Source organism: Carassius gibelio, chromosome B6 (genome assembly GCF_023724105.1).
Source record: "Carassius gibelio isolate Cgi1373 ecotype wild population from Czech Republic chromosome B6, carGib1.2-hapl.c, whole genome shotgun sequence".
NCBI classification, from domain to species: domain Eukaryota; kingdom Metazoa; phylum Chordata; class Actinopteri; order Cypriniformes; family Cyprinidae; genus Carassius; species Carassius gibelio.
Genome location: NC_068401.1, coordinates 29522454 through 29549907, shown reverse-complemented (window position 1 = coordinate 29549907; position 27454 = coordinate 29522454). Strand labels below are relative to the sequence as shown.

General features: G+C 51.0%; 2 protein-coding genes across 7 annotated transcripts in view; one reads left to right on the top strand and one right to left on the bottom strand.

Annotated features, from left to right (window-relative positions):
* Window positions 1–11367: 11367 nt before the first annotated feature.
* On the top strand, window positions 11368–18086 carry c1qtnf6b (C1q and TNF related 6b). Of its 2 annotated transcripts, none has more exons than XM_052558603.1 (3): window positions 11368–11664; window positions 14308–14499; window positions 15671–18086. In XM_052558603.1, the coding sequence occupies exons 2-3, from the start codon at window positions 14316–14318 to the stop codon at window positions 16213–16215; spliced, it is 729 nt and encodes a 242-aa protein (XP_052414563.1). In that variant the 5' UTR covers window positions 11368–11664; window positions 14308–14315; the 3' UTR covers window positions 16216–18086. The 2 variants fall into 2 exon arrangements, with proteins under 2 accessions (XP_052414563.1, XP_052414562.1); XM_052558602.1 differs by lacking the exon at window positions 11368–11664 and adding an exon at window positions 12808–12974.
* Window positions 18087–18784: 698 nt separating this feature from the next.
* Window positions 18785–27454, bottom strand: part of LOC127959409 (beta-1,4-mannosyl-glycoprotein 4-beta-N-acetylglucosaminyltransferase-like) — a 19588-nt gene continuing 10918 nt past the window's right edge. For 4 of the 5 annotated variants that reach the window (XM_052558587.1, XM_052558586.1, XM_052558585.1 and 1 more), the window contains exons 2-3: window positions 25130–25445; window positions 18785–23858 (exon numbers count right to left, since the gene is read on the bottom strand). In XM_052558587.1, coding sequence (XP_052414547.1) covers window positions 22452–23858; window positions 25130–25444 — 1722 coding nt within the window. In that variant the 5' untranslated portion in view covers window position 25445 and the 3' untranslated portion in view covers window positions 18785–22451. Of the gene's footprint in view, window positions 23859–25129; window positions 25446–25613; window positions 26629–27454 lie in introns of those variants that run through there. The other variant, XM_052558583.1, reaches the window with a different exon arrangement.

Below are 27454 nucleotides of genomic sequence, written 5' to 3'. Positions count from 1 at the left end.
GAGAGTGAGCGGCCCACCGCATGAGGAAAGTGAGTCGCCCGCTGGGGAGAGTGAGCGGTCCACCGCATGAGGAAAGTGAGTCGCCCGCTGGGGAGAGTCAGCGGTCCACCGCATGAGGAAATTGAGTCGCCCGCTGGAGAGAGTCAGCGGTCCGCCGCATGTGGAAAGTGAGTCGCCCGCTGGGGAGAGTGAGCGGTCCACCGCTTGAGGAAAGTGAGTCGCCCGCTGGGGAGAGTGAGCGGTCCGCCGCATGTGGAAAGTGAGTCGCCCGCTTGGGAGAGTCAGTGATCCAGGGCGTGAGGAAAGTGAGTCGCCCGCTGGGGAGAGTCAGCGGTCCACTGCATGAGGAAAGTGAGTCGCCCGCTGGGGAGAGTGAGCGGTCCACCGCATGAGGAAAGTGAGTCGCCCGCTGGGGAGAGTGAGCGGTCCACCGCATGAGGAAAGTGAGTCGCCCGCTGGGGAGAGTCAGTGATCCAGGGCGTGAGGAAAGTGAGTCGCCCGCTGGGGAGAGTCAGTGATCCAGGGCGTGAGGAAAGTGAGTCGCCCGCTGGGGAGAGTCAGTGATCCAGGGCGTGAGGAAAGTGAGTCGCCCGCTGGGGAGAGTCAGCGGTCCGGGGCGTGAGGTAAAGTGAGTCTCCCGCTGGGGAGAGTCAGTGATCCAGGGCGTGAGGAAAGTGATTCGCCTGCTGGGGACAGTCAGCGGTCCCCCGCATGAGGAAAGTGATTCGCCCGCTGGGGAGAGTAAGCGGTCCGCTGCGTGAGGAAAGTGAGCCACCCGCTGGGGAGAGTCAGTGATCAAGGGCGTAAAGTGAGTCGCCTGCTGGGGAGAGTCAGTGATCCAGGGCTTGAAGAAAGTGAGTCGCCCACTGGGGAGAGTCAGCGGTCCGGGGCGTGAGGTAAGTGAGTCGCCCGCTTGAGATAGTCAGCAGTCCGCTGCGTGAGGAAAGTGAGTCACCCGCTGGGGACAGTCAGCGGTCTGCCGCGTGAGGAAAGTGAGTCGCCCGCTGGGGAGAGTCAGAGGTCCGCCGCTTGAGGGAAAGTGATTTGCCTGCTGGGGAGAGTCAGCAGTCCGGGGCGTGAGGAAAGTGAGTCGCCCGCTGGGGAGAGTCAGCGGTCCAGGGCGTGAGGAAAGTGAGTCGCCTGCTGGGGAGAGTCAGCGGTCCGGTGCGTGAGAAAAGTGATTTGTACGCTGGGGAGAGTCAGCAGTCTGCCGCATGAGGAAAGTGAGTCGCCCGCTGGGGAGAGTCAGTGATCCAGGGCGTGAGGAAAGTGAGTCGCCCGCTGGGGAGAGTCAGTGATCCAGGGCGTGAGGAAAGTGAGTCGCCCGCTGGGGAGAGTCAGTGATCCAGGGCGTGAGGAAAGTGAGTCGCCCGCTGGGGAGAGTCAGCGGTCCGGGGCGTGAGGTAAGTGAGTCTCCCGCTGGGGAGAGTCAGCGATCCAGGGCGTGAGGAAAGTGATTCGCCTGCTGGGGAGAGTCAGCGGTCCCCCGCATGAGGAAAGTGATTCGCCCGCTGGGGAGAGTAAGCGGTCCGGGGCGTGAGGTAAGTGAGTCACCCGCTGGAGAGAGTCAGCAGTCCGCTGCGTGAGGAAAGTGACCCACCCGCTGGGGAGAGTCAGTGATCAAGGGCGTAAAGTGAGTCGCCTGCTGGGGAGAGTCAGTGATCCAGGGCTTGAGGAAAGTGAGTCGCCCGCTGGGGAGAGTCAGCGGTCCGGGGCGTGAGGTAAGTGAGTCGCCCGCTTGAGATAGTCAGCAGTCCGCTGCGTGAGGAAAGTGAGTCACCCGCTGGGGACGGTCAGCGGTCTGCCGCGTGAGGAAAGTGAGTCGCCCGCTGGGGAGAGTCAGCGGTCCGCAGCATGTGGAAAGTGAGTCACCCGCTGGGCGACTCACTTTCCCGCTGGGGAGAGTGAGTGGTCCGGGGCGTGAGGAAAGTGAGTCGCCCGCTGGGGAGAGTGAGTGATCCAGGGCGTGAGGAAAGTGAGTCGCCCGCTGGGGAGAGTCAGTGATCCAGGGCGTGAGGAAAGTGAGTCGCCCGCTGGGGAGAGTGAGTGGTCCGGGGCGTGAGGAAAGTGATTCGCCCGCTGGGGAGAGTGAGTGGTCCGGGGCGTGAGGAAAGTGATTCGCCCGCTGGGGAGAGTGAGTGGTCCGGGGCGTGAGGAAAGTGAGTCGCCCGCTGGGGAGAGTGAGTGGTCCGGGGCGTGAGGAAAGTGAGTCGCCCGCTGGGGAGAGTCAGCAGTCCGCTGCGTGAGGAAAGTGAGTCGCCCGCTGGAGAGAGTCAGCGGTCCGCCGCATGTGGAAAGTGAGTCGCCCGCTGGGGAGAGTCAGCGGTCCGCCGCATGAGGAAAGTGAGTCGCCCGCTGGGGAGAGTCAGGGGTCCGCCACATGAGGAAAGAGAGTCGCCCGCTGGGGAGAGTGAGCGGTCCACTGCAAGAGGAAAGTGAGTCGCCCGCTGGGGAGAGTCAGCGGTCCGCCGCATGTGGAAAGTGAGTCGCCCGCTGGGGAGAGTGAGCGGTCCACCGCATGAGGAAAGTGAGTCGCCCGCTGGGGAGAGTGAGCGGTCCGCCGCATGTGGAAAGTGAGTCGCCCGCTGGGGAGAGTGAGCGGTCCACCGCATGAGGAAAGTGAGTCGCCCGCTGGGGAGAGTCAGCGGTCCGCCGCATGTGGAAAGTGAGTCGCCCGCTGGGGAGAGTGAGGGGTCCGCCACATGAGGAAAGAGAGTCGCCCGCTGGGGAGAGTGAGCGGTCCGCCGCATGTGGAAAGTGAGTCGCCCGCTGGGGAGAGTGAGCGGCCCACCGCATGAGGAAAGTGAGTCGCCCGCTGGGGAGAGTGAGCGGTCCACCGCATGAGGAAAGTGAGTCGCCCGCTGGGGAGAGTCAGCGGTCCACCGCATGAGGAAATTGAGTCGCCCGCTGGAGAGAGTCAGCGGTCCGCCGCATGTGGAAAGTGAGTCGCCCGCTGGGGAGAGTGAGCGGTCCACCGCTTGAGGAAAGTGAGTCGCCCGCTGGGGAGAGTGAGCGGTCCGCCGCATGTGGAAAGTGAGTCGCCCGCTTGGGAGAGTCAGTGATCCAGGGCGTGAGGAAAGTGAGTCGCCCGCTGGGGAGAGTCAGCAGTCCGCCGCATGTGGAAAGTGAGTCGCCCGCTGGGGAGAGTGAGCGGTCCACCGCATGAGGAAAGTGAGTCGCCCGCTGGAGAGAGTCAGCAGTCCGCCGCATGTGGAAAGTGAGTCGCCCGCTGGGGAGAGTGAGCGGCCCACCGCATGAGGAAAGTGAGTCGCCCGCTGGGGAGAGTGAGCGGTCCACCGCATGAGGAAAGTGAGTCGCCCGCTGGGGAGAGTCAGCGGTCCACCGCATGAGGAAATTGAGTCGCCCGCTGGAGAGAGTCAGCGGTCCGCCGCATGTGGAAAGTGAGTCGCCCGCTGGGGAGAGTGAGCGGTCCACCGCTTGAGGAAAGTGAGTCGCCCGCTGGGGAGAGTGAGCGGTCCGCCGCATGTGGAAAGTGAGTCGCCCGCTTGGGAGAGTCAGTGATCCAGGGCGTGAGGAAAGTGAGTCGCCCGCTGGGGAGAGTCAGCGGTCCACTGCATGAGGAAAGTGAGTCGCCCGCTGGGGAGAGTGAGCGGTCCACCGCATGAGGAAAGTGAGTCGCCCGCTGGGGAGAGTGAGCGGTCCACCGCATGAGGAAAGTGAGTCGCCCGCTGGGGAGAGTCAGTGATCCAGGGCGTGAGGAAAGTGAGTCGCCCGCTGGGGAGAGTCAGTGATCCAGGGCGTGAGGAAAGTGAGTCGCCCGCTGGGGAGAGTCAGTGATCCAGGGCGTGAGGAAAGTGAGTCGCCCGCTGGGGAGAGTCAGCGGTCCGGGGCGTGAGGTAAAGTGAGTCTCCCGCTGGGGAGAGTCAGTGATCCAGGGCGTGAGAAAAGTGATTCGCCTGCTGGGGACAGTCAGCGGTCCCCCGCATGAGGAAAGTGATTCGCCCGCTGGGGAGAGTAAGCGGTCCGCTGCGTGAGGAAAGTGAGCCACCCGCTGGGGAGAGTCAGTGATCAAGGGCGTAAAGTGAGTCGCCTGCTGGGGAGAGTCAGTGATCCAGGGCTTGAAGAAAGTGAGTCGCCCACTGGGGAGAGTCAGCGGTCCGGGGCGTGAGGTAAGTGAGTCGCCCGCTTGAGATAGTCAGCAGTCCGCTGCGTGAGGAAAGTGAGTCACCCGCTGGGGACAGTCAGCGGTCTGCCGCGTGAGGAAAGTGAGTCGCCCGCTGGGGAGAGTCAGAGGTCCGCCGCTTGAGGGAAAGTGATTTGCCTGCTGGGGAGAGTCAGCAGTCCGGGGCGTGAGGAAAGTGAGTCGCCCGCTGGGGAGAGTCAGCGGTCCAGGGCGTGAGGAAAGTGAGTCGCCTGCTGGGGAGAGTCAGCGGTCCGGTGCGTGAGAAAAGTGATTTGTACGCTGGGGAGAGTCAGCAGTCTGCCGCATGAGGAAAGTGAGTCGCCCGCTGGGGAGAGTCAGTGATCCAGGGCGTGAGGAAAGTGAGTCGCCCGCTGGGGAGAGTCAGTGATCCAGGGCGTGAGGAAAGTGAGTCGCCCGCTGGGGAGAGTCAGCGGTCCGGGGCGTGAGGTAAGTGAGTCTCCCGCTGGGGAGAGTCAGCGATCCAGGGCGTGAGGAAAGTGATTCGCCTGCTGGGGAGAGTCAGCGGTCCCCCGCATGAGGAAAGTGATTCGCCCGCTGGGGAGAGTAAGCGGTCCGGGGCGTGAGGTAAGTGAGTCACCCGCTGGAGAGAGTCAGCAGTCCGCTGTGTGAGGAAAGTGACCCACCCGCTGGGGAGAGTCAGTGATCAAGGGCGTAAAGTGAGTCGCCTGCTGGGGAGAGTCAGTGATCCAGGGCTTGAGGAAAGTGAGTCGCCCGCTGGGGAGAGTCAGCGGTCCGGGGCGTGAGGTAAGTGAGTCGCCCGCTTGAGATAGTCAGCAGTCCGCTGCGTGAGGAAAGTGAGTCACCCGCTGGGGACGGTCAGCGGTCTGCCGCGTGAGGAAAGTGAGTCGCCCGCTGGGGAGAGTCAGCGGTCCGCAGCATGTGGAAAGTGAGTCACCCGCTGGGCGACTCACTTTCCCGCTGGGGAGAGTGAGTGGTCCGGGGCGTGAGGAAAGTGAGTCGCCCGCTGGGGAGAGTGAGTGATCCAGGGCGTGAGGAAAGTGAGTCGCCCGCTGGGGAGAGTCAGTGATCCAGGGCGTGAGGAAAGTGAGTCGCCCGCTGGGGAGAGTGAGTGGTCCGGGGCGTGAGGAAAGTGATTCGCCCGCTGGGGAGAGTGAGTGGTCCGGGGCGTGAGGAAAGTGATTCGCCCGCTGGGGAGAGTGAGTGGTCCGGGGCGTGAGGAAAGTGAGTCGCCCGCTGGGGAGAGTGAGTGGTCCGGGGCGTGAGGAAAGTGAGTCGCCCGCTGGGGAGAGTCAGCAGTCCGCTGCGTGAGGAAAGTGAGTCGCCCGCTGGAGAGAGTCAGCGGTCCGCCGCATGTGGAAAGTGAGTCGCCCGCTGGGGAGAGTCAGCGGTCCGCCGCATGAGGAAAGTGAGTCGCCCGCTGGGGAGAGTCAGCGGTCCGCCGCATGAGGAAAGTGAGTCGCCCGCTGGGGAGAGTCAGCAGTCCGCCGCATGAGGAAAGTGAGTCGCCCGCTGGAGAGAGTCTGCCGCGTGAGGAAAGTGAGTCGCCCGCTGGGGAGAGTCAGAGGTCCGCCGCTTGAGGGAAAGTGATTTGCCTGCTGGGGAGAGTCAGCAGTCCGGGGCGTGAGGAAAGTGAGTCGCCCGCTGGGGAGAGTCAGCGGTCCAGGGCGTGAGGAAAGTGAGTCGCCTGCTGGGGAGAGTCAGCGGTCCGGTGCGTGAGAAAAGTGATTTGTACGCTGGGGAGAGTCAGCAGTCTGCCGCATGAGGAAAGTGAGTCGCCCACTGGGGAGAGTCAGTGATCCAGGGCGTGAGGAAAGTGAGTCGCCCGCTGGGGAGAGTCAGTGATCCAGGGCGTGAGGAAAGTGAGTCGCCCGCTGGGGAGAGTCAGTGATCCAGGGCGTGAGGAAAGTGAGTCGCCCGCTGGGGAGAGTCAGCGGTCCGGGGCGTGAGGTAAGTGAGTCTCCCGCTGGGGAGAGTCAGCGATCCAGGGCGTGAGGAAAGTGATTCGCCTGCTGGGGAGAGTCAGCGGTCCCCCGCATGAGGAAAGTGATTCGCCCGCTGGGGAGAGTAAGCGGTCCGGGGCGTGAGGTAAGTGAGTCACCCGCTGGAGAGAGTCAGCAGTCCGCTGCGTGAGGAAAGTGACCCACCCGCTGGGGAGAGTCAGTGATCAAGGGCGTAAAGTGAGTCGCCTGCTGGGGAGAGTCAGTGATCCAGGGCTTGAGGAAAGTGAGTCGCCCGCTGGGGAGAGTCAGCGGTCCGGGGCGTGAGGGGTGTGAGTCGCCCGCTTGAGATAGTCAGCAGTCCGCTGCGTGAGGAAAGTGAGTCACCCGCTGGGGACGGTCAGCGGTCTGCCGCGTGAGGAAAGTGAGTCGCCCGCTGGGGAGAGTCAGCGGTCCGCAGCATGTGGAAAGTGAGTCACCCGCTGGGCGACTCACTTTCCCGCTGGGGAGAGTGAGTGGTCCGGGGCGTGAGGAAAGTGAGTCGCCCGCTGGGGAGAGTGAGTGATCCGGGGCGTGAGGAAAGTGATTCGCCCGCTGGGGAGAGTGAGTGGTCCGGGGCGTGAGGAAAGTGAGTTGCCCGCTGGGGAGAGTGAGTGGTCCGGGGCGTGAGGAAAGTGAGTCGCCCGCTGGGGAGAGTCAGCAGTCCGCTGCGTGAGGAAAGTGAGTCGCCCGCTGGAGAGAGTCAGCGGTCCGCCGCATGTGGAAAGTGAGTCGCCCGCTGGGGAGAGTCAGCGGTCCGCCGCATGAGGAAAGTGAGTCGCCCGCTGGGGAGAGTCAGCGGTCCGCCGCATGTGGAAAGTGAGTCGCCCGCTGGGGAGAGTCAGCGGTCCGCCGCATGAGGAAAGTGAGTCGCCCGCTGGGGAGAGTCAGCAGTCCGCCGCATGAGGAAAGTGAATCGCCCGCTGTGGAGAGTCAGAAGTCCGCCGCATGTGGAAAGTGAATCGCCCGCTGTGGAGAGTCAGCAGTCCGCCGCATGTGGAAAGTGAGTCGCCCGCTGGGGAGAGTCAGCGGTCCGGGGCATGAGGGGTGTGAGTAGCCCGCTGGGGAGAGTCAGCAGTCCGCCGCATGTGGAAAGTGAGTCGCCCGCTGGAGAGAGTCAACAGTCCGCCGCATGAGGAAAGTGAATCGCCCGCTGTGGAGAGTCAGCAGTCCGCCGCATGTGGAAAGTGAGTCGCCCGCTGGGGAGAGTCAGCGGTCCGGGGCGTGAGGGGTGTGAGTCGCCCGCTGGGGAGAGTCAGCGGTCCGCCGCATGTGGAAAGTGAGTCGCCCGCTGGGGAGAGTAAGCGGTCCGCTGCGTGAGGAAAGTGAGCCACCCGCTGGGGAGAGTCAGTGATCAAGGGCGTAAAGTGAGTCGCCTGCTGGGGAGAGTCAGTGATCCAGGGCTTGAAGAAAGTGAGTCGCCCACTGGGGAGAGTCAGCGGTCCGGGGCGTGAGGTAAGTGAGTCGCCCGCTTGAGATAGTCAGCAGTCCGCTGCGTGAGGAAAGTGAGTCACCCGCTGGGGACAGTCAGCGGTCTGCCGCGTGAGGAAAGTGAGTCGCCCGCTGGGGAGAGTCAGAGGTCCGCCGCTTGAGGGAAAGTGATTTGCCTGCTGGGGAGAGTCAGCGGTCCAGGGCGTGAGGAAAGTGAGTCGCCTGCTGGGGAGAGTCAGCGGTCCGGTGCGTGAGAAAAGTGATTTGTACGCTGGGGAGAGTCAGCAGTCTGCCGCATGAGGAAAGTGAGTCGCCCGCTGGGGAGAGTCAGTGATCCAGGGCGTGAGGAAAGTGAGTCGCCCGCTGGGGAGAGTCAGTGATCCAGGGCGTGAGGAAAGTGAGTCGCCCGCTGGGGAGAGTCAGTGATCCAGGGCGTGAGGAAAGTGAGTCGCCCGCTGGGGAGAGTCAGCGGTCCGGGGCGTGAGGTAAGTGAGTCTCCCGCTGGGGAGAGTCAGCGATCCAGGGCGTGAGGAAAGTGATTCGCCTGCTGGGGAGAGTCAGCGGTCCCCCGCATGAGGAAAGTGATTCGCCCGCTGGGGAGAGTAAGCGGTCCGGGGCGTGAGGTAAGTGAGTCACCCGCTGGAGAGAGTCAGCAGTCCGCTGCGTGAGGAAAGTGACCCACCCGCTGGGGAGAGTCAGTGATCAAGGGCGTAAAGTGAGTCGCCTGCTGGGGAGAGTCAGTGATCCAGGGCTTGAGGAAAGTGAGTCGCCCGCTGGGGAGAGTCAGCGGTCCGGGGCGTGAGGGGTGTGAGTCGCCCGCTTGAGATAGTCAGCAGTCCGCTGCGTGAGGAAAGTGAGTCACCCGCTGGGGACGGTCAGCGGTCTGCCGCGTGAGGAAAGTGAGTCGCCCGCTGGGGAGAGTCAGCGGTCCGCAGCATGTGGAAAGTGAGTCACCCGCTGGGCGACTCACTTTCCCGCTGGGGAGAGTGAGTGGTCCGGGGCGTGAGGAAAGTGAGTCGCCCGCTGGGGAGAGTGAGTGATCCAGGGCGTGAGGAAAGTGAGTCGCCCGCTGGGGAGAGTCAGTGATCCAGGGCGTGAGGAAAGTGAGTCGCCCGCTGGGGAGAGTGAGTGGTCCGGGGCGTGAGGAAAGTGATTCGCCCGCTGGGGAGAGTGAGTGGTCCGGGGCGTGAGGAAAGTGATTCGCCCGCTGGGGAGAGTGAGTGGTCCGGGGCGTGAGGAAAGTGAGTCGCCCGCTGGGGAGAGTGAGTGGTCCGGGGCGTGAGGAAAGTGAGTCGCCCGCTGGGGAGAGTCAGCAGTCCGCTGCGTGAGGAAAGTGAGTCGCCCGCTGGAGAGAGTCAGCGGTCCGCCGCATGTGGAAAGTGAGTCGCCCGCTGGGGAGAGTCAGCGGTCCGCCGCATGAGGAAAGTGAGTCGCCCGCTGGGGAGAGTCAGCGGTCCGCCGCATGAGGAAAGTGAGTCGCCCGCTGGGGAGAGTCAGCAGTCCGCCGCATGAGGAAAGTGAGTCGCCCGCTGGAGAGAGTCAGCGGTCCGCCGCATGTGGAAAGTGAGTCGCCCGCTGGGGAGAGTAAGCGGTCCGCTGCGTGAGGAAAGTGAGCCACCCGCTGGGGAGAGTCAGTGATCAAGGGCGTAAAGTGAGTCGCCTGCTGGGGAGAGTCAGTGATCCAGGGCTTGAAGAAAGTGAGTCGCCCACTGGGGAGAGTCAGCGGTCCGGGGCGTGAGGTAAGTGAGTCGCCCGCTTGAGATAGTCAGCAGTCCGCTGCGTGAGGAAAGTGAGTCACCCGCTGGGGACAGTCAGCGGTCTGCCGCGTGAGGAAAGTGAGTCGCCCGCTGGGGAGAGTCAGAGGTCCGCCGCTTGAGGGAAAGTGATTTGCCTGCTGGGGAGAGTCAGCAGTCCGGGGCGTGAGGAAAGTGAGTCGCCCGCTGGGGAGAGTCAGCGGTCCAGGGCGTGAGGAAAGTGAGTCGCCTGCTGGGGAGAGTCAGCGGTCCGGTGCGTGAGAAAAGTGATTTGTACGCTGGGGAGAGTCAGCAGTCTGCCGCATGAGGAAAGTGAGTCGCCCGCTGGGGAGAGTCAGTGATCCAGGGCGTGAGGAAAGTGAGTCGCCCGCTGGGGAGAGTCAGTGATCCAGGGCGTGAGGAAAGTGAGTCGCCCGCTGGGGAGAGTCAGTGATCCAGGGCGTGAGGAAAGTGAGTCGCCCGCTGGGGAGAGTCAGCGGTCCGGGGCGTGAGGTAAGTGAGTCTCCCGCTGGGGAGAGTCAGCGATCCAGGGCGTGAGGAAAGTGATTCGCCTGCTGGGGAGAGTCAGCGGTCCCCCGCATGAGGAAAGTGATTCGCCCGCTGGGGAGAGTAAGCGGTCCGGGGCGTGAGGTAAGTGAGTCACCCGCTGGAGAGAGTCAGCAGTCCGCTGCGTGAGGAAAGTGACCCACCCGCTGGGGAGAGTCAGTGATCAAGGGCGTAAAGTGAGTCGCCTGCTGGGGAGAGTCAGTGATCCAGGGCTTGAGGAAAGTGAGTCGCCCGCTGGGGAGAGTCAGCGGTCCGGGGCGTGAGGTAAGTGAGTCGCCCGCTTGAGATAGTCAGCAGTCCGCTGCGTGAGGAAAGTGAGTCACCCGCTGGGGACGGTCAGCGGTCTGCCGCGTGAGGAAAGTGAGTCGCCCGCTGGGGAGAGTCAGCGGTCCGCAGCATGTGGAAAGTGAGTCACCCGCTGGGCGACTCACTTTCCCGCTGGGGAGAGTCAGCGGTCCGCCGCATGAGGAAAGTGAGTCGCCCGCTGGGGAGAGTCAGCGGTCCGCCGCATGTGGAAAGTGAGTCGCCCGCTGGGGAGAGTCAGCGGTCCGCCGCATGAGGAAAGTGAGTCGCCCGCTGGGGAGAGTCAGCAGTCCGCCGCATGAGGAAAGTGAATCGCCCGCTGTGGAGAGTCAGCAGTCCGCCGCATGTGGAAAGTGAATCGCCCACTGTGGAGAGTCAGCAGTCCGCCGCATGTGGAAAGTGAGTCGCCCGCTGGGGAGAGTCAGCGGTCCGGGGCGTGAGGGGTGTGAGTAGCCCGCTGGGGAGAGTCAGCAGTCCGCCGTATGTGGAAAGTGAGTCGCCCGCTGGAGAGAGTCAACAGTCCGCCGCATGAGGAAAGTGAATCGCCCGCTGTGGAGAGTCAGCAGTCCGCCGCATGTGGAAAGTGAGTCGCCCGCTGGGGAGAGTCAGCGGTCCGGGGCGTGAGGGGTGTGAGTCGCCCGCTGGGGAGAGTCAGCAGTCCGCCGCATGTGGAAAGTGAGTCGCCCGCTGGGCAGAGTCAGCGGTCCGGGGCGTGAGGGGTGTGAGTCGCCCGCTGGGGAGAGTCAGCAGTCCGCCGCATGAGGAAAGTGAGTCGCCCGCTGGGGAGAGTCACTGTTCTGTTTTTTTTTTTTTTTTTGATTAGATAAATTCAACTCAAATTATTTTATATACATTTATAAATCTTACTGGTCCCAAACTGTGGATGGTGTGGTAACAATAGGCAATAAGGTACGCCCTTCAGCAGTGATTTATTCATGATACATCACAGTGGCGAGTATTCTTGCTTACATACATAAACACACACACGCACACACACACACACATTTATAAAATCAGCACAGTATAACAAGGCAGTGGAAAGTCCCCAGATGGATGTGAAACCATGTGTGTGTTATAGTTCTAATTTGAGGCTGGTTTTGTGCTGATAGAAGAATGTGGGTTGAGAGGTTAGAGATCACTGGGCTCTGTATTACAGCAAACACAAATAAACCGAGAGAGCAGGGTCAGAGGACCACGCTCTGATTTCATGTGATTATGTTTGGTTCCTCTGCTGTCTGAAGGAGAAGCCGCTCACAGCTGAAGCTCCTGCTGATTCATTCTGCAGCAACAAGCCTTGGGGGTTTTCCAGAGTTTGGGAGCGTCTGAGGAATCACTGCTTGAAGTGGAGGAGGATGAGCGAGGAGGGGGAGGAGAGATAAACTGTGTGTGTGAGTGTGTGTGTTGAAGCGTGCTTGATTAATCATGCCAGTGAAGCACTAACAGAGAGTGTTTGTTATAGAACATGTCAGATGTGAATGAACATGTTCATCTTCAGCTCAGGCTCCTGAGGATCTTCGTCTCAGTGAAGGTCAGTGTAAACACACGTCACGTGACCTCCAGCGCTCATGTGTTCTGGGTGGTTCCTAGATGCTTTCTGGGACACTGAGTCGTTTAGCTCATTATTATGAGATGACATACACTGTATAAAATGCAAATCTGTAAATAAAACAACTTTGATTTCAGACTGTGTTACTTGACATTTCTTTGTAACTTGTGACATTCACTAGCACTTCGAGTGAAAACGGTTTAAAGTCCTACACCACATTTTTTCACTGTATACTAAAAATATGTGTCCCTGCAGCACAGAAGCAGCCATCAGTAGCACTGACGTATATTTAGACACGGGTCACAATTATACATTTTTCTTTTATGCTAAAAATCATTCGGATATTAAGTAAAGATCATGTTCCATGAAAATATTTAGTAAATCTCCATACCATAAATATATCAAAACTTAATGTTTGATTAGTAATATGCATTGCTAAGAACTTCATCTGAACAACTTTAAAGATGATTTTTTGCTCCCTCAGATTCCAGATTTTCAAATAGTTGTATCTCAGACAAATATTGTCCTCCTCACAAACCACACATCAATGGAGAGATGATTTATTCAGCTTTCAGATGATGTATGAGTCTCAGTTTATCTCAAAAACTGTACAGTAAAACTAAACTATATAGTAAATTTAAATTGCATGATTTCTTGTACTTTTGCAACATTTAACTGTATTATTGTTCAGGAAAATCTGATAAATGTGATCATAAGGCATGAAAATATTAAGACATTATAAACAACTAACATAATTTGTTTATTATGGATGGTTGCTAGGGTGTTCTGGTGGTTGCTAGGGTATTGCTGTATTGTAGGATTGTTGGTACATGGTTGCTAGAGGATTGCATGGTTCTTTATAGAGAAAACCTGTTCTTCAGACTAAGATCTATTGTTCTCTCAAGAATGACTGACAGGTTCTTTGGGGAACCAACGGTTGTTTATTCCAGGGATGTAGCACACTCATGATCTGAAGAATCCTTCAGGAGAGAATCAAACACATTTCTTTTCATTAACTGGCTGGGGTTTCCTCGGCATGGCATCATCATCATCCATGGCATGTGTTGTTTACAGCAGACTGCAGCCAGTACATATATTAAGCTGGACTGAAGTGCTCCTCCATACACTGCTGCGTTTGGCCCGATTTATCTGCATCAAACCACGGCTGTAACCTGCGGATTCAGCATCTGTGAGCGAGCAACACGAGGAGGGAGGCGGGAGAGAGAGAATAAAGCCTGTTTCCCGAGGAAACTCCTCCTAATGTAAGACAGAAGGAGCTCGAGGACGCAGCGGTGAGTCTCAGCTTTACATTTCTTCTGGACTTCTCCAGTGTTTGTGTGAGATCTTCAGTCCGACAGCAGTGTGGCTGCACGAGTCAGGAGAGGGTTTTCATCTCATCTGTTTGGACAGAGATATAGAAGTGTGTGAGGGTTGTTTGATGAGATTGATAACTCGTGTGAGGACGTGGCTCTTGCTCTCTCTCGCTCTCTTTCTCTCTCATCTGGTTTTCATAAGAGCAGCTGCTGGTCTCAATGAATCATTCACGTTTACAGACTGCTCTTTAAAAGAAATGTTACAGACTGCAAAGAATAAAGTGTTGTGTAGAGAGAACGACAGAGATGATGCTAAAGACACTTCTAAGAGTGAATAATAATGTGTTGAAGTAACTCTGAAGAAGAGAAAGAAAGAAAGCAAGCAGCTCTTTTCCACGTGTGGTCGAGCCATGGATGATGAGATCCATAAATGTCACTTTTTATAACAGTTTTTAAGCTTGTTCTTGTTCTGGAGATTTCATCACTGACACACATTTAACCCCAGGCTCCTGCTGCATGATGGAAAACATCTCTCAGATGGGTTTTATATGACAGGGCGGTTTATAATTTAATAATGTTCAGACTGGCAGCATTTTGTGGATGTTAAGATCATTCTTTCTTGAGTTTATACACGGATCACACACAGCGCTGTGCATGTTCATGTGTCTATTGCCATGATCAGATCGGGTGTGAACACAACTCAAACTGAATTAAGATCACGATCACTGGTATTGAACTAAACTGAATCAATATTGAACACGAAGAACAGATGACATGGCTGTCTTTAGCAGAACTGCTTATAGCTGAACTTCACACTTGATCTGAACTGAACTCACACTGTTTCACACCACAGTCTGAACAGTGTCCAGTTTCTGATCCGGTTCTTTTCCTGTTTGTCACTAGCTGTGTTTTCATGCAAATTTTGGGATATTGCTTAAAAAAAACATTTTATGGAATTGCCAAGATATACATACAATCTTTAAATGTGCATAAAAAACTTGAGGCAGATACATTGTGGGATGGAAACAAAGCTTTATCTGCAAAATTTTATTTGTAGAGCGCTTTTGACGGTGCAAATCATTGCAAAGCAGTTTTACAGAAAATGTACGTTTCTTTTTTAAAGTTTCAATTATTGTTGTGTTTTACAAAAAGTCAAAGTCTGGGAATTAGCATATGGTTTTCCAGATTTGGTGTGCTTCTGCTGTTTGAGTGTCAGCTTTCAGAAACTGTGTGACAAGGAAATATTGTGTGTGTAAGCAGTTTTAGAGATTTACAGAGAGAGAGCGTTCTTCACTGTGCTCCTGGTGTGCAGGTGTCGTGATGTTGGCTGTGTTTCTGCTGCTGTTGGCCTCCGTGGCATCCGTCCCGTCTCCCTCCAGACCCACACCCAAATACTGCCGCAGGTGCTGCGATCACCTGGACCCGCCCCTGAGCCCCGCCCCCCAGCCTGCAGCCAATCACACGCCAGAGATCCGCACCATCATTAACATGACCATCCTCAAAGGTGACACTTCACACACTCTCTGCGCAGGCTTTGGGACTATTATTAAAGTAGATTCTATATAGTATGACTGTATTCCAGACAGTGTTGCTAACATGTTTACATTATTCAACCTAAATTTGTTACCTGCTGGAAAATAAAGAACCCTGATTTCATATTTGACTCTGGCGAAACAACAACACTCTACCAAAGTTTATTGTTCTCGGGCAGCATTAAAAATATATGAATAATATTATAGATTTGGATGTTTAGGGTGTCCATGTTTCATCTGTGTAATTTGACTAGATTCTACAGTGGCAGATGAGTTATTACTATAATACTGTAGAGTTTGATGGACACAGCCTGTCTGAGTCTATTCTGCTGTTGTAATTCTACACAGTTAATTATTTGGTTGAAGTTCCAGCATTTGTTTTTTCATCGCTGTGTCCCAGATTAGTTCAGAACTGCAGCTCTAGAGGAACAAACGAAGAAGCAAAAAGAGAAAAACATGACTTCTGTTCTTCAGTAATGTACACTCTTCACCCTCCGTGGTCAAATCCATTACAGTTCAGAGAGATTCCTGGAACTGACCACAAGAGGCTTTCCATTGGACGCTGTGAGGTCATGTGACCACCGTTTATTTCCTTTGAGCTGTATAAGGGGTAATTTAGCTGTCGACGGACAGAAACCACTGCTCACTGGAAAGCATTTTAGTCTACAAATAAACTAAAAGACAAAATACAGACAAAACAGAAACTAGATTTTCACTTTCTGATGGAAATGTGAGTAGTGCTTCAGAGCAAAATGTGCACTTTCTAGAAAGTCATGCGTCCGGTCGTTCAGGAAACATGGGTTTGATGACATCACTGTAAGTGCTTGTGAACACTGACTAGCGCTAGTTACTGACACGTTACGTACAGAGTAAACCACTTCCTGTTTGACTTTTTGCTGGAACCAAAAATGGTTATTCTACTGCATCGCTGTGAAGAATTTTAAACACCTTTATTTTTAAGAAAAAACCCCCCCCAGAAGTTATATTTTTGGCAACTGTAAAGTGAGATGACTAATCGTTAGTCTGCCCTGATCTCTCTGAACACAGAGACAGGAGAGCTGAAGTGGCGTTACTTGATTAGAGTCTGATTACACGAGTCACACTACATGATGTGTCACCCCCATCACTGATGATTGTTGACAGGGGATAAAGGAGAGCGAGGGGACCGAGGGACGCCTGGTAAAGCCGGAGTGGACGGACCCCCTGGACTCAGAGGAGAGACGGGGCCCAAAGGCAGTAAAGGAGACACCGGGGTCCCCGGAGACCCCTGCAAGGTCCAGCAGTCGTCCTTCTCCGTGGGCCGACGCAAAGCTCTGCACAGCGCTGATCACTACCAGGCTCTGGTCTTCGACACGATCTTCGTCAACCTGGGCGAACACTTCAACATGTTCAAGGGGAAGTTCTACTGCTCCGTCCCGGGAGTCTATTTCTTCAACGTGAACATTCACACCTGGAACTTCAAGGAGACGTACCTGCACCTGATGCACAACGAGCGTCCGCAGGTGATCCTGTACACGCAGCCCAGCGAGCGCTCCATCATGCAGAGCCAGAGCGTCATGCTGTCGCTGGAGCTCAACGATGAGGTCTGGGTGCGGCTCTACAAGCGCCAGAGAGACAACGCCATCTACAGCGACGACGTGGACGTCTACATCACCTTCAACGGACACCTGGTGGCTCCTCGAGTCTAGGACGAGGAACCTGACGTGCACAGAGTGTGTGGAGGAGCAGACACACTGCACAAAAAACCTGATCTTAGTATTTTTTTGTTTCTAGTCAAAAAAATTTTTAAATCTTCAATTAGATTTTCACTTACCCCACACTCTTAAAAGGTTCTTCACAGCAATGCAACAGAAGAACCATTTCTTGGTTCCACAAAGAAGCATTCAGTCAAAGGTTCCAAAAGAACCTTCTTTTGCCACAAACAAACCTTTGTGAAACAGAGAGGTTCTGCAGATGTTAAAGGTTCTTGATGGAACCATTTAGACAAAACAGTTCTTCTGTGTCTTCACTGTGAAGCACCTTTATTTTTAAGAGTTTACCAGCAGATCATTTTACTTATTTTAAGAAAAATGCCATTTAGTCCTCCCAAATAAATGAGGCTAAATATCTTATGTTGTTTAACCAAGTAAATGCATTTTAATTTAAGTTTTAATGTCTTTTTTAATACACTTTTAATAGAAACTGGACAAAAATACTAAGATAAGCCTTTTTCAGCAGTGCAGAGACCTGTGTGTGTGTGTGTGTTTATGTGAGTGTGTGTAAGTGTGCGTGTTTGTGTGTGTGAGTGTGTGTGTGTGTGTGTGTATGTAAGTGAGTGTGTGTGTGTGTGTGTGTGTGTGTGTGTGTAAGTGTGTGTGTGTGTGTGTGTGTGTGTGTGTCTGTGTGTGCGTGCATGTGTGTGTGTGCGTGTGTGTGTCTGTGAGTGTGTGTAAGTGTGCGTGTTTGTGTGTGTGAGTGTGTGTGTGTGTGTGCTCTTCAACTGAACACACTGTTGTTAAGACATAAAGAGTTTCCCAGTGTTTGATTGGAGCTGCTGAGCAGTGTGTGTCTGTGTGTGTGTCTCTCTGTGTGTGTGTGTGTGTTAGTGTGTGTGTGTGTGTGTGTATGTTTGTGCGTGCGTGTGTGTGTGTTAGTGTGTGTGTGTGTGTGTGTGTGTGTGTGTCACTCTGCTGAGCAGCGGGTGGATTAACAGCGAGCAGGACGGTTATCTTCAGTCCCACAGACGTCTTCAGTCAGCTGTAGTTCCACACACATGAGAAATAATCAGGTCAGGATGTGTTTCATTCTCCTCCTTCATTCCCTGTGATCACTTCAGTAATATGCAAGTGCTATAGCAAGTTCAGCAGCATTGGTCCAAAGTTGAAAATTAAAATAATATTTCCCATTTGATTTTAAACTGATCTAACTCTTTCCACTTCTGGAACTCAAACTCCTCTCAGATTGATGTGTTTACTGCAGTGTGTGAACATGGCAGATGGTGTTCGAGACTCATCCTGTGTTTCTGTTCACACTATATCCTGATGTTTGTGTCTGTAGAGAGCAGATAACCACAGACTCGACCTCATCTGCCTTCTTTCTTCTGTGGGGCAGAACACATTCTTAAAAAGACCATGAACTCTCGAATACTCTAAAGAAAGATGCTGCAGAATGATTAAACCCATAACACATGATAATGATAGCAGTATATAAATGATGTTTGCAGTAAATCAGTCATGGGATATTCCCCGCAGCTGCTCTGAGATCAGTCTTGTGTGAGTCTGATCTCAATAGATCAAGCTCTTCTGGTTTCATGTTTCTAGCTGAGATTCAATTTCAGGGAAATAAAGTCTTTCGTTGGACTGATGTCATGAAAGCGGGAGGTTTTTGTATTTTGTTTTTCATGTTCATAAGGTGCCTAAAATCCTTCTCTGAGGTTTTACCATGAGCTGGTGCTGAACCGTACGTTTGCACAGACTTTCTTCAGAATCAGGGGAGAACAAGTATTCCTGTGCTCTCACTTGTGTTTGCTCATTTTTACCTGTGTGTGTTTATACTGTTTCTATTAAATTCAGCAACGAAATACTTGTTGTTTGTGGTTTGCAGAACCTGAGCACATCACACGTGATATCAGAACATTCACTTCTCATTTCTCCAGCACATTGTTCTTCTGTTGTTCTGAAAGAGACTCACTTCTCTGTGAAGGACAATAACAGCGTCACCACAAACAACTGCTCAGCTGATCCACACCAGTCATCACAGTCCACCTACAATCTGCTCATGATCATAAATCATCCTTAATCACAATAACACAATATTATGAGCAGCTTTCAGCGTTCCCCGTCCTCCTGCTGTGTGTGTGTGTGTGTGTGTGTGTGTGTGTGTGCTGCCCTCTAGTGTGCACTCAGGTCACTAGTGTCCTGTGAGAACAATTACATTTCTTCTGTTAAACGTGTCCCTGCAGCACAGAAGCAGTCATCAGTATTTGTAGCAATAAACAATACATTGTATGGGACACAATTATACATTTTTCAAGATATTAAGTAAAAATCATGTCCTATGAAGATATTTTATAAAAACTTAATTTTTGATTAGTAATATGCATTGCTAAGAACTTCATTTGAACAACTTTAAAGATAATTTTCTCAATATTTAGATTTTTTTTTTTGATCCCTCAGATCCCAGATGTTCAAATAGTTGTATCTCAGACAGATTTTTGACTGGTTTTGTCACATACACACCAAACACAGAGTGAAACATGTAAATGGAAATACACCCACAGAGGTTTTCAAATTAATTTATTATAGTTTTTGTCATAGAATTTGTTATTTGTAATTTTTCTTCCAGGTTAACATATAGCCATTCATATACACAAAGCAAAACGATAGTATAAACTCATTTAATGTGCACGCTCCTTCGTAGCAGTGCGGGAGACAACTCTTCAGACTCTTTCATTCTTTTCTCACCAATATTTCCTTTGTCTGACTGCGGATACTGGAGAAATGATTCCATCTGGGAACCAGTGAGAGAAACCACACACACACAGACAGAGAGAGAGAGAGAGAGAGAGAGAGAGAGAGTGGATGTGATTGGAGGAGAGAGAGAGAGAGAGAGAGAGTGTGTGTTCACACTGCAGCACATATAAAGTCAGATCAGAAGGGAAGTTAGACTGGTTTGATAAGTGGAACAGAAACTCATACAGTGCGTCAATAATAGTGACAGACATGACAGAATTACCTTTGTGTTACAATATAACGATCGTATACAAGATTACACTTTATGATGAGAAGAAATGTTAACTTCAGCCAAAAATATAACGAAAAAAAAAAAATTCTTCAATATAAAACAGAACACACTGAATAAGTTATGCTTAAAGAATCATGAAATGCAGTGCAGATATGAAGGGTTTGACTTCACAGGAGATCGTGGCGTTCACTGTTATTTCCTGAAGCTTGGCGTGTGTTTGTGGAGCCCTGAGTGTTTGACACTCTCACATCTTCACATCTTCACATCTTCATCATCACACACAGATGAAGCTGATGACAGCGGCTCACACATGTTATAGATGAGCACATGTTTAATATCCAGGTGTTGTGAAAGTGTGCCGCCTCATGATTAACGCCATCATTTGCTTTGAATTGTGGTGACACACACCTGCTCTTTCATTCGATCTCTCATTCTGTAAAAAACCTTGTACTTTACATAAGCATTCGTGTTGATCCGTTTATCACAAAACGAACGCGAGATAAAGCTTCCTGATAAAAGAGAGGACATCGTTCACAGGTGAGGCACGAGACAAACGCCAGATAAAGACCAGAAGCAAGCTTTACACACGCATGTGGAGGGAAACGTGCCGGAGAACCATTTTAAAACCCATTTTGTTTTCATTTTTTATGCATCTCCTACAAACTGCATGAGTTTATCATACTAGAAACTCTCAAGTCTTTCAGTGTGTGATCTTCAGTACTTTAGTGATGGCCACTTTTGTTTAAAACTAAATTAAAACTCACACTCATCTGCATAGATTATGAATGCCACGCCCACATCCCATAGAACAACCAATCAACAGCAAGTTCTGCTCCACAGATAATTTGTACTCTTGTATGCATGTCAAAATATGGAAGAAACGGCTGAAACGCTCAAATCACAAGAACATGTGTGTTTGCATGCTAGCATAAAGTGTTTCTGGCCATGAGTGACTTTTAGCATCATGTTTATGAGTAATACAGACGGGTGGAGGAGAGGCAGAGAGGAACTTTTCACTTCTCTGACAGACCGAGCTTCCCTTTTCTACACAGAAACCGGAGAGGAATAAATAACATAAATAATGTAAACAACAACAACATTTACAACAGCAAACAACACAAACATAAATGACAGTAAGTCCAAAACAGAGAGAGAGAGAGAGAGAGAGAGAGAGAGAGAGAGAGAGAGAGAGAGAGAGTCTGTGAGCTCCTGATCTGAACAATCATTCAGTTCAACACAGAATCTCCTCTGACACACAGGTCCAAGTTCTTCTGAACTAAACGTGGCACGGCGGTCACGGATGGACGGATCTCGTCCTGCAGATGTGAACTCAGATATGAGTTCATGAGGTCATTCATAAGCCGTATGATTCAGTAAGAATGAAACAAACTCCACTCATTAGTGCTCGAGATTCAGGAACAGAATGCAGTCGTCTCACCAGAGGTCACTGGAATAAAAGCTCAACTCTCCGACCCCGTTCCCAGATTTGGGGAACTCTGAGATGTCACTCGATCTCTGGTTTACTGTGCACATGACGATCACAATCTGAGACCCTGACGGATGATAGACGTTTGTGCGGAGATCTGTGGTGTCTCCAGACATCTTTAATCTGTTGATAATGTGCTGCTGTTGGGACACAGATATGTGTAGTGTCACGGACCAATCACCTTTTAGTCATATACCAGTGTAATATTTCACCAGGGCAGTATTTTAATTCCCCACAGATATTTTCTATATCTGGAGACCTGTTTTTAGCAGCATGTCTGATAGAGAGATAATGTTCACTTCAGAAGTGATTGCATGTTTGTGAGTTTTGCTGATCACTGTACTTGTATTTCTGGAATAAAAGTGTGAGAATAAATGTCAGAATATTAATGGCGAATCATTCACAATAAGACAGGAACATGAATCAAGCGAGTCAGTGTATATTTCATGTTGACGAACAGCGGCAGAGGAATTATCCTGTAACAATCCCTGGCCGATCATCAACTCTTCAGATCTGTGTAAATGTAATTCCCCACAGATCTCGAAACACGATCCGATGGCTTCACCGCTCGGAGAACAGGGAATTTCCAGAACTGTATTTCATGAGAAACTGTTTCCTGCTCTGACTTCAGGTTAACACATGAGAGAGCCAAGACCACCGAACCCTGCATGGATCTGTCCCAAACACAGAGACGCATCGCTGCATGTTCCTGAACTGACAACTACAGATACACACTGGACTCATCTGTTTATATCACTGCTATTCTATACTGAATGCATTGCATTTATAATCAACAAGTCTTTGTCCGCCATCATGGATCATGTTTTCTTTTTAGGTAGATTGTCGCAGTGCGTTTTCAGATCACTCATTCTCTATAAAAAGAATGCTAATGTTAAATCTGGCCAAAAGAAGGAATCTTAGAAGGCAGCAGATGATTTGAAACAACCTTAACCTTGCAGACTTAAAGTGTTGCCTACGTAGGCATCTCACTAGTTAGGAACAGAGCCTCTGACCTATTTTTATCAGGCGTCTCTCTATTCTTGTGCACAACATGGGTGGTGTTCCCAGACTCAATATCTGACTTGAAAACAGCTCTTTTCCCAGCTTTAGGATGTTTTCCACAAGGATTTCTCAAACAGGAAGCTCATTTGTGTTGTCCAAGCGGACCTCTCTCACATATCAGCTCCATCAGATCCCAGCAGAGCTCAAACAAAGCCCCGTTTCTCTCTCTCTCTCTCATACACAAACTCATTCAGAACAGCTCACGATGATACACAAAGATATTTTTCTGACCGAGGAAAAAGACGTTTGACTTTTTTGGAATTTACAAGCAGTCAACAAACCCAAAAATGTGGCATTTGTGCAATGAGTTTTCATATTTTGATTCTGAAGTGCAAGCAATAAAGTCTGTGCACCAATAAAATTCAGTCTGATCACACACACACACACACACATTCAGTCTCTCTGTCACACACACACAGTCTTGTACAGTGAACGCAGAGTCTCTCAAAGAACACTGGAAATAATTCATATAAACATCGACCGAAACAGAGCGGTTTGCTGTAGGTCTCTGCAAGGCCTGCGTTCACATTTTGGACGGTGATGAATGTTGGGACGAAAGAGAGAGAGGAGAAAGAGAGGAACAGGACAGCGTTCTCTCTCTCCCTCTCTGTTCCCTTTCCTTGCTGTCGAACCATCTTTATCCCTAATTCTGCTCTACGCTCCTCCTGGGTTGGACGGCTTGGTGTAAGGGTTCTCCAACAAGTAGCGGTAGTGTTTGTAATTATCTAACATGTATTTGGGGGCGTACATGTGCTCCTTAGGGTCCGAGGGTGGGTACTCCTGCACAGAGCCGTCAAACCAGCCCCCCGTTCGGATCAGCTCCTTTATGTAGTTGAGATCACGTTTGTCTTCGTAGTCACCCCAGCGAGGAAAGTCCCCGTTCTGGGCCGAAATGAGTTTGAAGTGAATTCCCTCTGGTGTGAAACACCAGGAGCAGTGCCAGCCTGCGAAATGGAACGGACTTCCGACCGACCACTGCACCAAGATGTGTCCGGTGTCATTCTCGTACTTCCGGAATCCTGGCATGGTGTAGTACTCCCGCCTCCGGAGCCGAATCCCATCGTTATCGTAGACGTCTCTCAGCATCCCGACGGTGCATCCGGACACCACCTCGAGGGAGCCCAGCTGCTTCCAGAAAAACCCATACAGGGACTTCCGCATGTGGATGGCAAAAGGCTCCGTCCAGCCATCGAAAAGCTTAAGGAAAAGGACTCCTTCCTGAGCTGGAATTTCATCTGCATCATTGATGAGAAAAACATCGTCGGACCGTAAGCCTGCGATCCTCGCAATGCCGTCGCGAGTCAGGAACGTGCGCAGGTAGTCGTCGGCGATCCATCCATCCTGTCGGCCGCCGTCTGGGAAGTGGTCCAGGAAGACGTAGAGGATCTTGTGGCGCACGTAATCATACGTTCCGTTGAGCATCAGGTGCAGGAACCTCAGCGGACGCCTCTCCCCGTATGCTGTGAAGTTGGACTCGCACACGAGGAAGATGTCCACGGCCCGGATGAGCTCACGGAAGCGCACGTGCAACAAGTCAAACTCGTGGTTCACGTTGATGGCGTTTATGACACGTCGAGGCGTCTCACGGGGGGTCAGTCTCTCTTTCGTGGGCAGATTGGAGTGGTAAACCATAGTGGGCACTCCGCAGTAAGGGCCGTGCCACCCCGACCGACAGACGCACTTCACCAGCCGCTTGCCACGCTTGGGTTTCCCTTGAGCAGCTCCGGACTCCTCCACTGATTTCGCTGGAGGCTTTGACTCGTCAGGCTTCTGCAGTATTCTCCGCTGGCCGATTCCAGCTACACTGGGTCTCGCTCTCACCGTCTCGTCTTTAGGCGGTGCCACCTCCGTCCCCTGACGGAAGCACAGAGCGCCTGCTTTGGTGCGGACGAAATAAGGAGTGCGGTCTTCCTGGAGGACATGCGTGCGGCGGTGCAGGTCGCCCAGGGATTCCAGCGGGTCCGGAGTCCAGGCATGACGCGACTGAAGCTTGTTCACCACTGCGTCTCTCTGCGGGGCAGGTTTCTGGTTGGTTGAGGCGATCAAACCTCCCTTATGGACCTGATTAAAGAAGAACAAGTCCCATGAGAAGACAGCAGAATCTGGACACAAGTTTCACTGACTCTTAGGGTGATGATACACAGGGCAACTTTGTGAGCAATGCTAGATAGAAATTTGTTACCCATTCTCAACGGGATAGTGCCCAAGCAACAGTGCTCAAAATAGTTGTCGTGAGTATCATCAGCCTTAGGGCTAATTGAATGACAGAAATCATTAAAGCAATAAGCCCTAAAGAAGCTTTGGTTTACAGTGATTAATAATTTATATTTATAATGATATTAATAAAAACATTATTCTTCCACCAAACAATATAGTTCCTCACGAACGGCTGTGGTTGCATCAAAGTGGTTGCCGAGCAACACACAGAAGTAAACAAAGGAGTATGTTTGTAGAGTAATTTACAACAGCTTCGAGCGTAGCTCAGCCAATCAGAATCAAGGACCGGAACTCTCCTTTTATTTGATTACAGCTGGCCGTGTTCTAGTTCTAGTAGCGCAACCACCACATTCTACATCTACTTTTATTTTTTACTTTGACTGCTTAAAACTTGCTCATTATAAACAGCTGTCATGCAAACCTGAGACACAATGGAAGTCTAATGTTGTTATAACCACATTCACAATAAATTGTGGAAGCATTAATCACAACCTTGAATATTTATTAGCTCCACTGATTACTTACATACCCGTACCACTGTACCACATGTACAGTATATAATTATTTTACGCATTATATCAACTTTTGACCCAGGGTAAGAGTTAACCCTAACCTAGGGCTGAGCAACTTGGCCAAAAATGTAAATATTAATTATTTTCAGAATGTTTGACCAATTATCGATTTTTACGATTTATAACTAGTCAACTTAATAAAATATAACTACAACACGATTCAAGTAACTTTTTCTTTATTAACCCACTAGTTAAAGAAAACTCTATTCCGAGTGCAGCACACATGAAGCTGGCAACATGATCTAAATGTTCAACAAATCACTTGTCTGAGGAAAATGCTTTAAAAAATATCTCCGAAATCAAGGTAATTCGAATTCAAAATGACTGAAGGTGTAACTCTATTATTAACTATAGATGTTCTGTAAAAACAATGAACAGCAGCTCTCAGTCTGATCGTGTCAAAACATTACATTCAATTAAATCGTTCAGCCAATCGGATGAGTTGGGGGCGGGGCTATCTGTCTGACTGACCAATGACAGACAGCGGAGTGTCTGTCTGGTGCAGATGTCACACATGACTTCAGAGAAGAGCAATGCTGGTACCTCTGTAGTCCCTGAGCTCCTGCGCTGCGGATCTTCAGGTCTCTTCCACGGATGTGGTGCTTCAGGTTCCTCTCCGGCTCGGGGCTTGCTGTAGACCAGCCGAGGCCCTTCCTCTGGAGACGCGCTGGACAGCGGGGTGGTGCCCTCCTTCCAGAAGAAACCAGTGACCATGATGAAGGATTTGATGTTAGGGTAAGGTGCAGACAACTCCCTCAGCAGGGACACGTAGTGGAGAGCCTTGTAGTAATGCAGGAAGGAAATGACACACAGTCCCACCGTGCAAATCAAGAAAACCCTGTGACGTCTCATTTTCATCCTGAGAAACAGAGAGAGAAACAGACTGAGATTTGGAAGAGAATACTGATGAACAATCTTACAAATTCATATTCAAGTGCTTAATTCAGTGCGGTTTCCATCAGCCTGTTTTTATGTGCATTTTGCATCATCGCATCGAAACGAGTGACGGAAAGACCATTATCCTCACCAGAACGCTGTATGTGATTGTGATGTAAAAGCTTGTAGATTAAAGGCTCCCGGATGTTTTTCAGAGCAGCTGAAGAACAGAAGCTCCTCAGTGTGTTTGACTTTCCAGATCATCAGGGATAGTAACTAAACCCCTCAAGAGAAACAGTTATTCCCATAGAGTTCCTATCGGACACTGAGTTCAGTCAGACTCCGAAGTAAATAAACAGGTTTCCTGGAGCAGACATGTTGTACAGGAAGAGGCCAGATTAGCAAAGCAGCTGTTAAATGCCCAGTTAATGAGAGAAACAGAGCCCTCAGCAGAGACGTGATTGGACAATCAGGAAACACTCTCCAATCACATAATGCGGGGTTCACAAGACACAAATAAATAACGCATTATTGTGGGAAGAGGAATAAAAAGAGCAACAACCGGCAGCCAAATTAGATTTAACACAATCAAGCTCCTACACACACACACACACACGGAGTCACACAGATTCACTCTGTGACTCTTCTCTCTTCACAGGAAGTCAAACCAGTCGAAGTGCAACATGCATATGACGCACATCTACAAGTGTTTTACACATTTGGCTGTCAGTTTCTGTGTCGATGGCTGTCCAACACATGGACATGATCTGACTGGCCAGTTCTGTTTTCACCCCAGATTTTCATAGTTTGCAAATTATAGCACTAACACAAATACAGTAACTACCAGTGAAAGAGTTAAACTGGATATATACTGTGCATCATTTGGTGTTGGTCTTCCTTAGTTCAACAAATGCCAAGTAGGTTTCAGAATCTCTGGTCAGACTCCTGAAGGCCAGTTCATGTTTGTTTCATGTCTGCAGAAGCTCTTTGAAAAAACACTCTTATTTAATAAAGATTAGACATGACAACGTGTGAAACATTAAAGAGAAACCATCTACAGTCACATGATCACATCACATGATGCTGAGTCACATCTGAGACCTTAGAGAGCAGTTGTGTCAGATCACACACACACACACACTCTCTCTCTCTCTCTCTCTCTCTCTCTCTCTCTCACACACACACACACACACTCTCTCTCTCTCTCTCACACACACACACACACTCTATCTCTCTCTCTCACACACACACACACACACACTCTCTCTCTCTCTCTCTCTCTCTCTCACACACACACACACACACACACTCTCTCTCTCTCTCTCTCACACACACACACACTCTCTATCTCTCTCTCACACACGTTCATCTCAACACTGCAGCTCGCTCTGTTTCGGTTTGGTCCAGCTGCAGCAGAGCGTTTCTTATTCTTTGTGTTCCTGAAGTCCAGCGCAGTACAGATACGTTCATGGACATCAGCAAACATCTGATCAGATATAAACACACACACACTCCAGAGCTCCACAAACATTATAAGCAGAGTTTGTGTCAGGAAGACGATATCTGACATTTGCATACACTAAACCACTGTGACCTTATCAAACCAACAAAAAACAAAAACTTGTATGTTTTTCTAGGCCACAATATATCTAGAATACATGCTAAATTTATGCTGTATGTTGTAAACAGAATGGCTTTTTAAAATATAGAATATAGTATTTTTCCTAAACCTTGAAATGTCAAAATCTATTCTATTACATTGCAAAAAGAAGAAGGTGAAAAAAAAAAGTGCTATCTTAAAATACATTTTGGGAGAATGCAGAATCTAGTTTTTAAAATATATTCATGACGAAAATAAATTTTTATAAATTGATAAAAATATATTTTACCAAATATAATTTGTAAAATAAATGTCATCTATACTGAACAAAATGATAAACGTGAAACTTGTTTTTTTCCCCATTCATGAGCTAAACTCAAAGATCTAAGACG

Bases quoted from the DNA above. Each gene is read 5' to 3' on its own strand.
- c1qtnf6b (XM_052558603.1), top strand. From the start codon at position 14,316: ATGTTGGCTGTGTTTCTGCTGCTGTTGGCCTCCGTGGCATCCGTCCCG. The intron at 14,500-15,670 runs GTGACACTTCAC...GATTGTTGACAG, and splicing joins TAACATGACCATCCTCAAAG to GGGATAAAGGAGAGCGAGGG.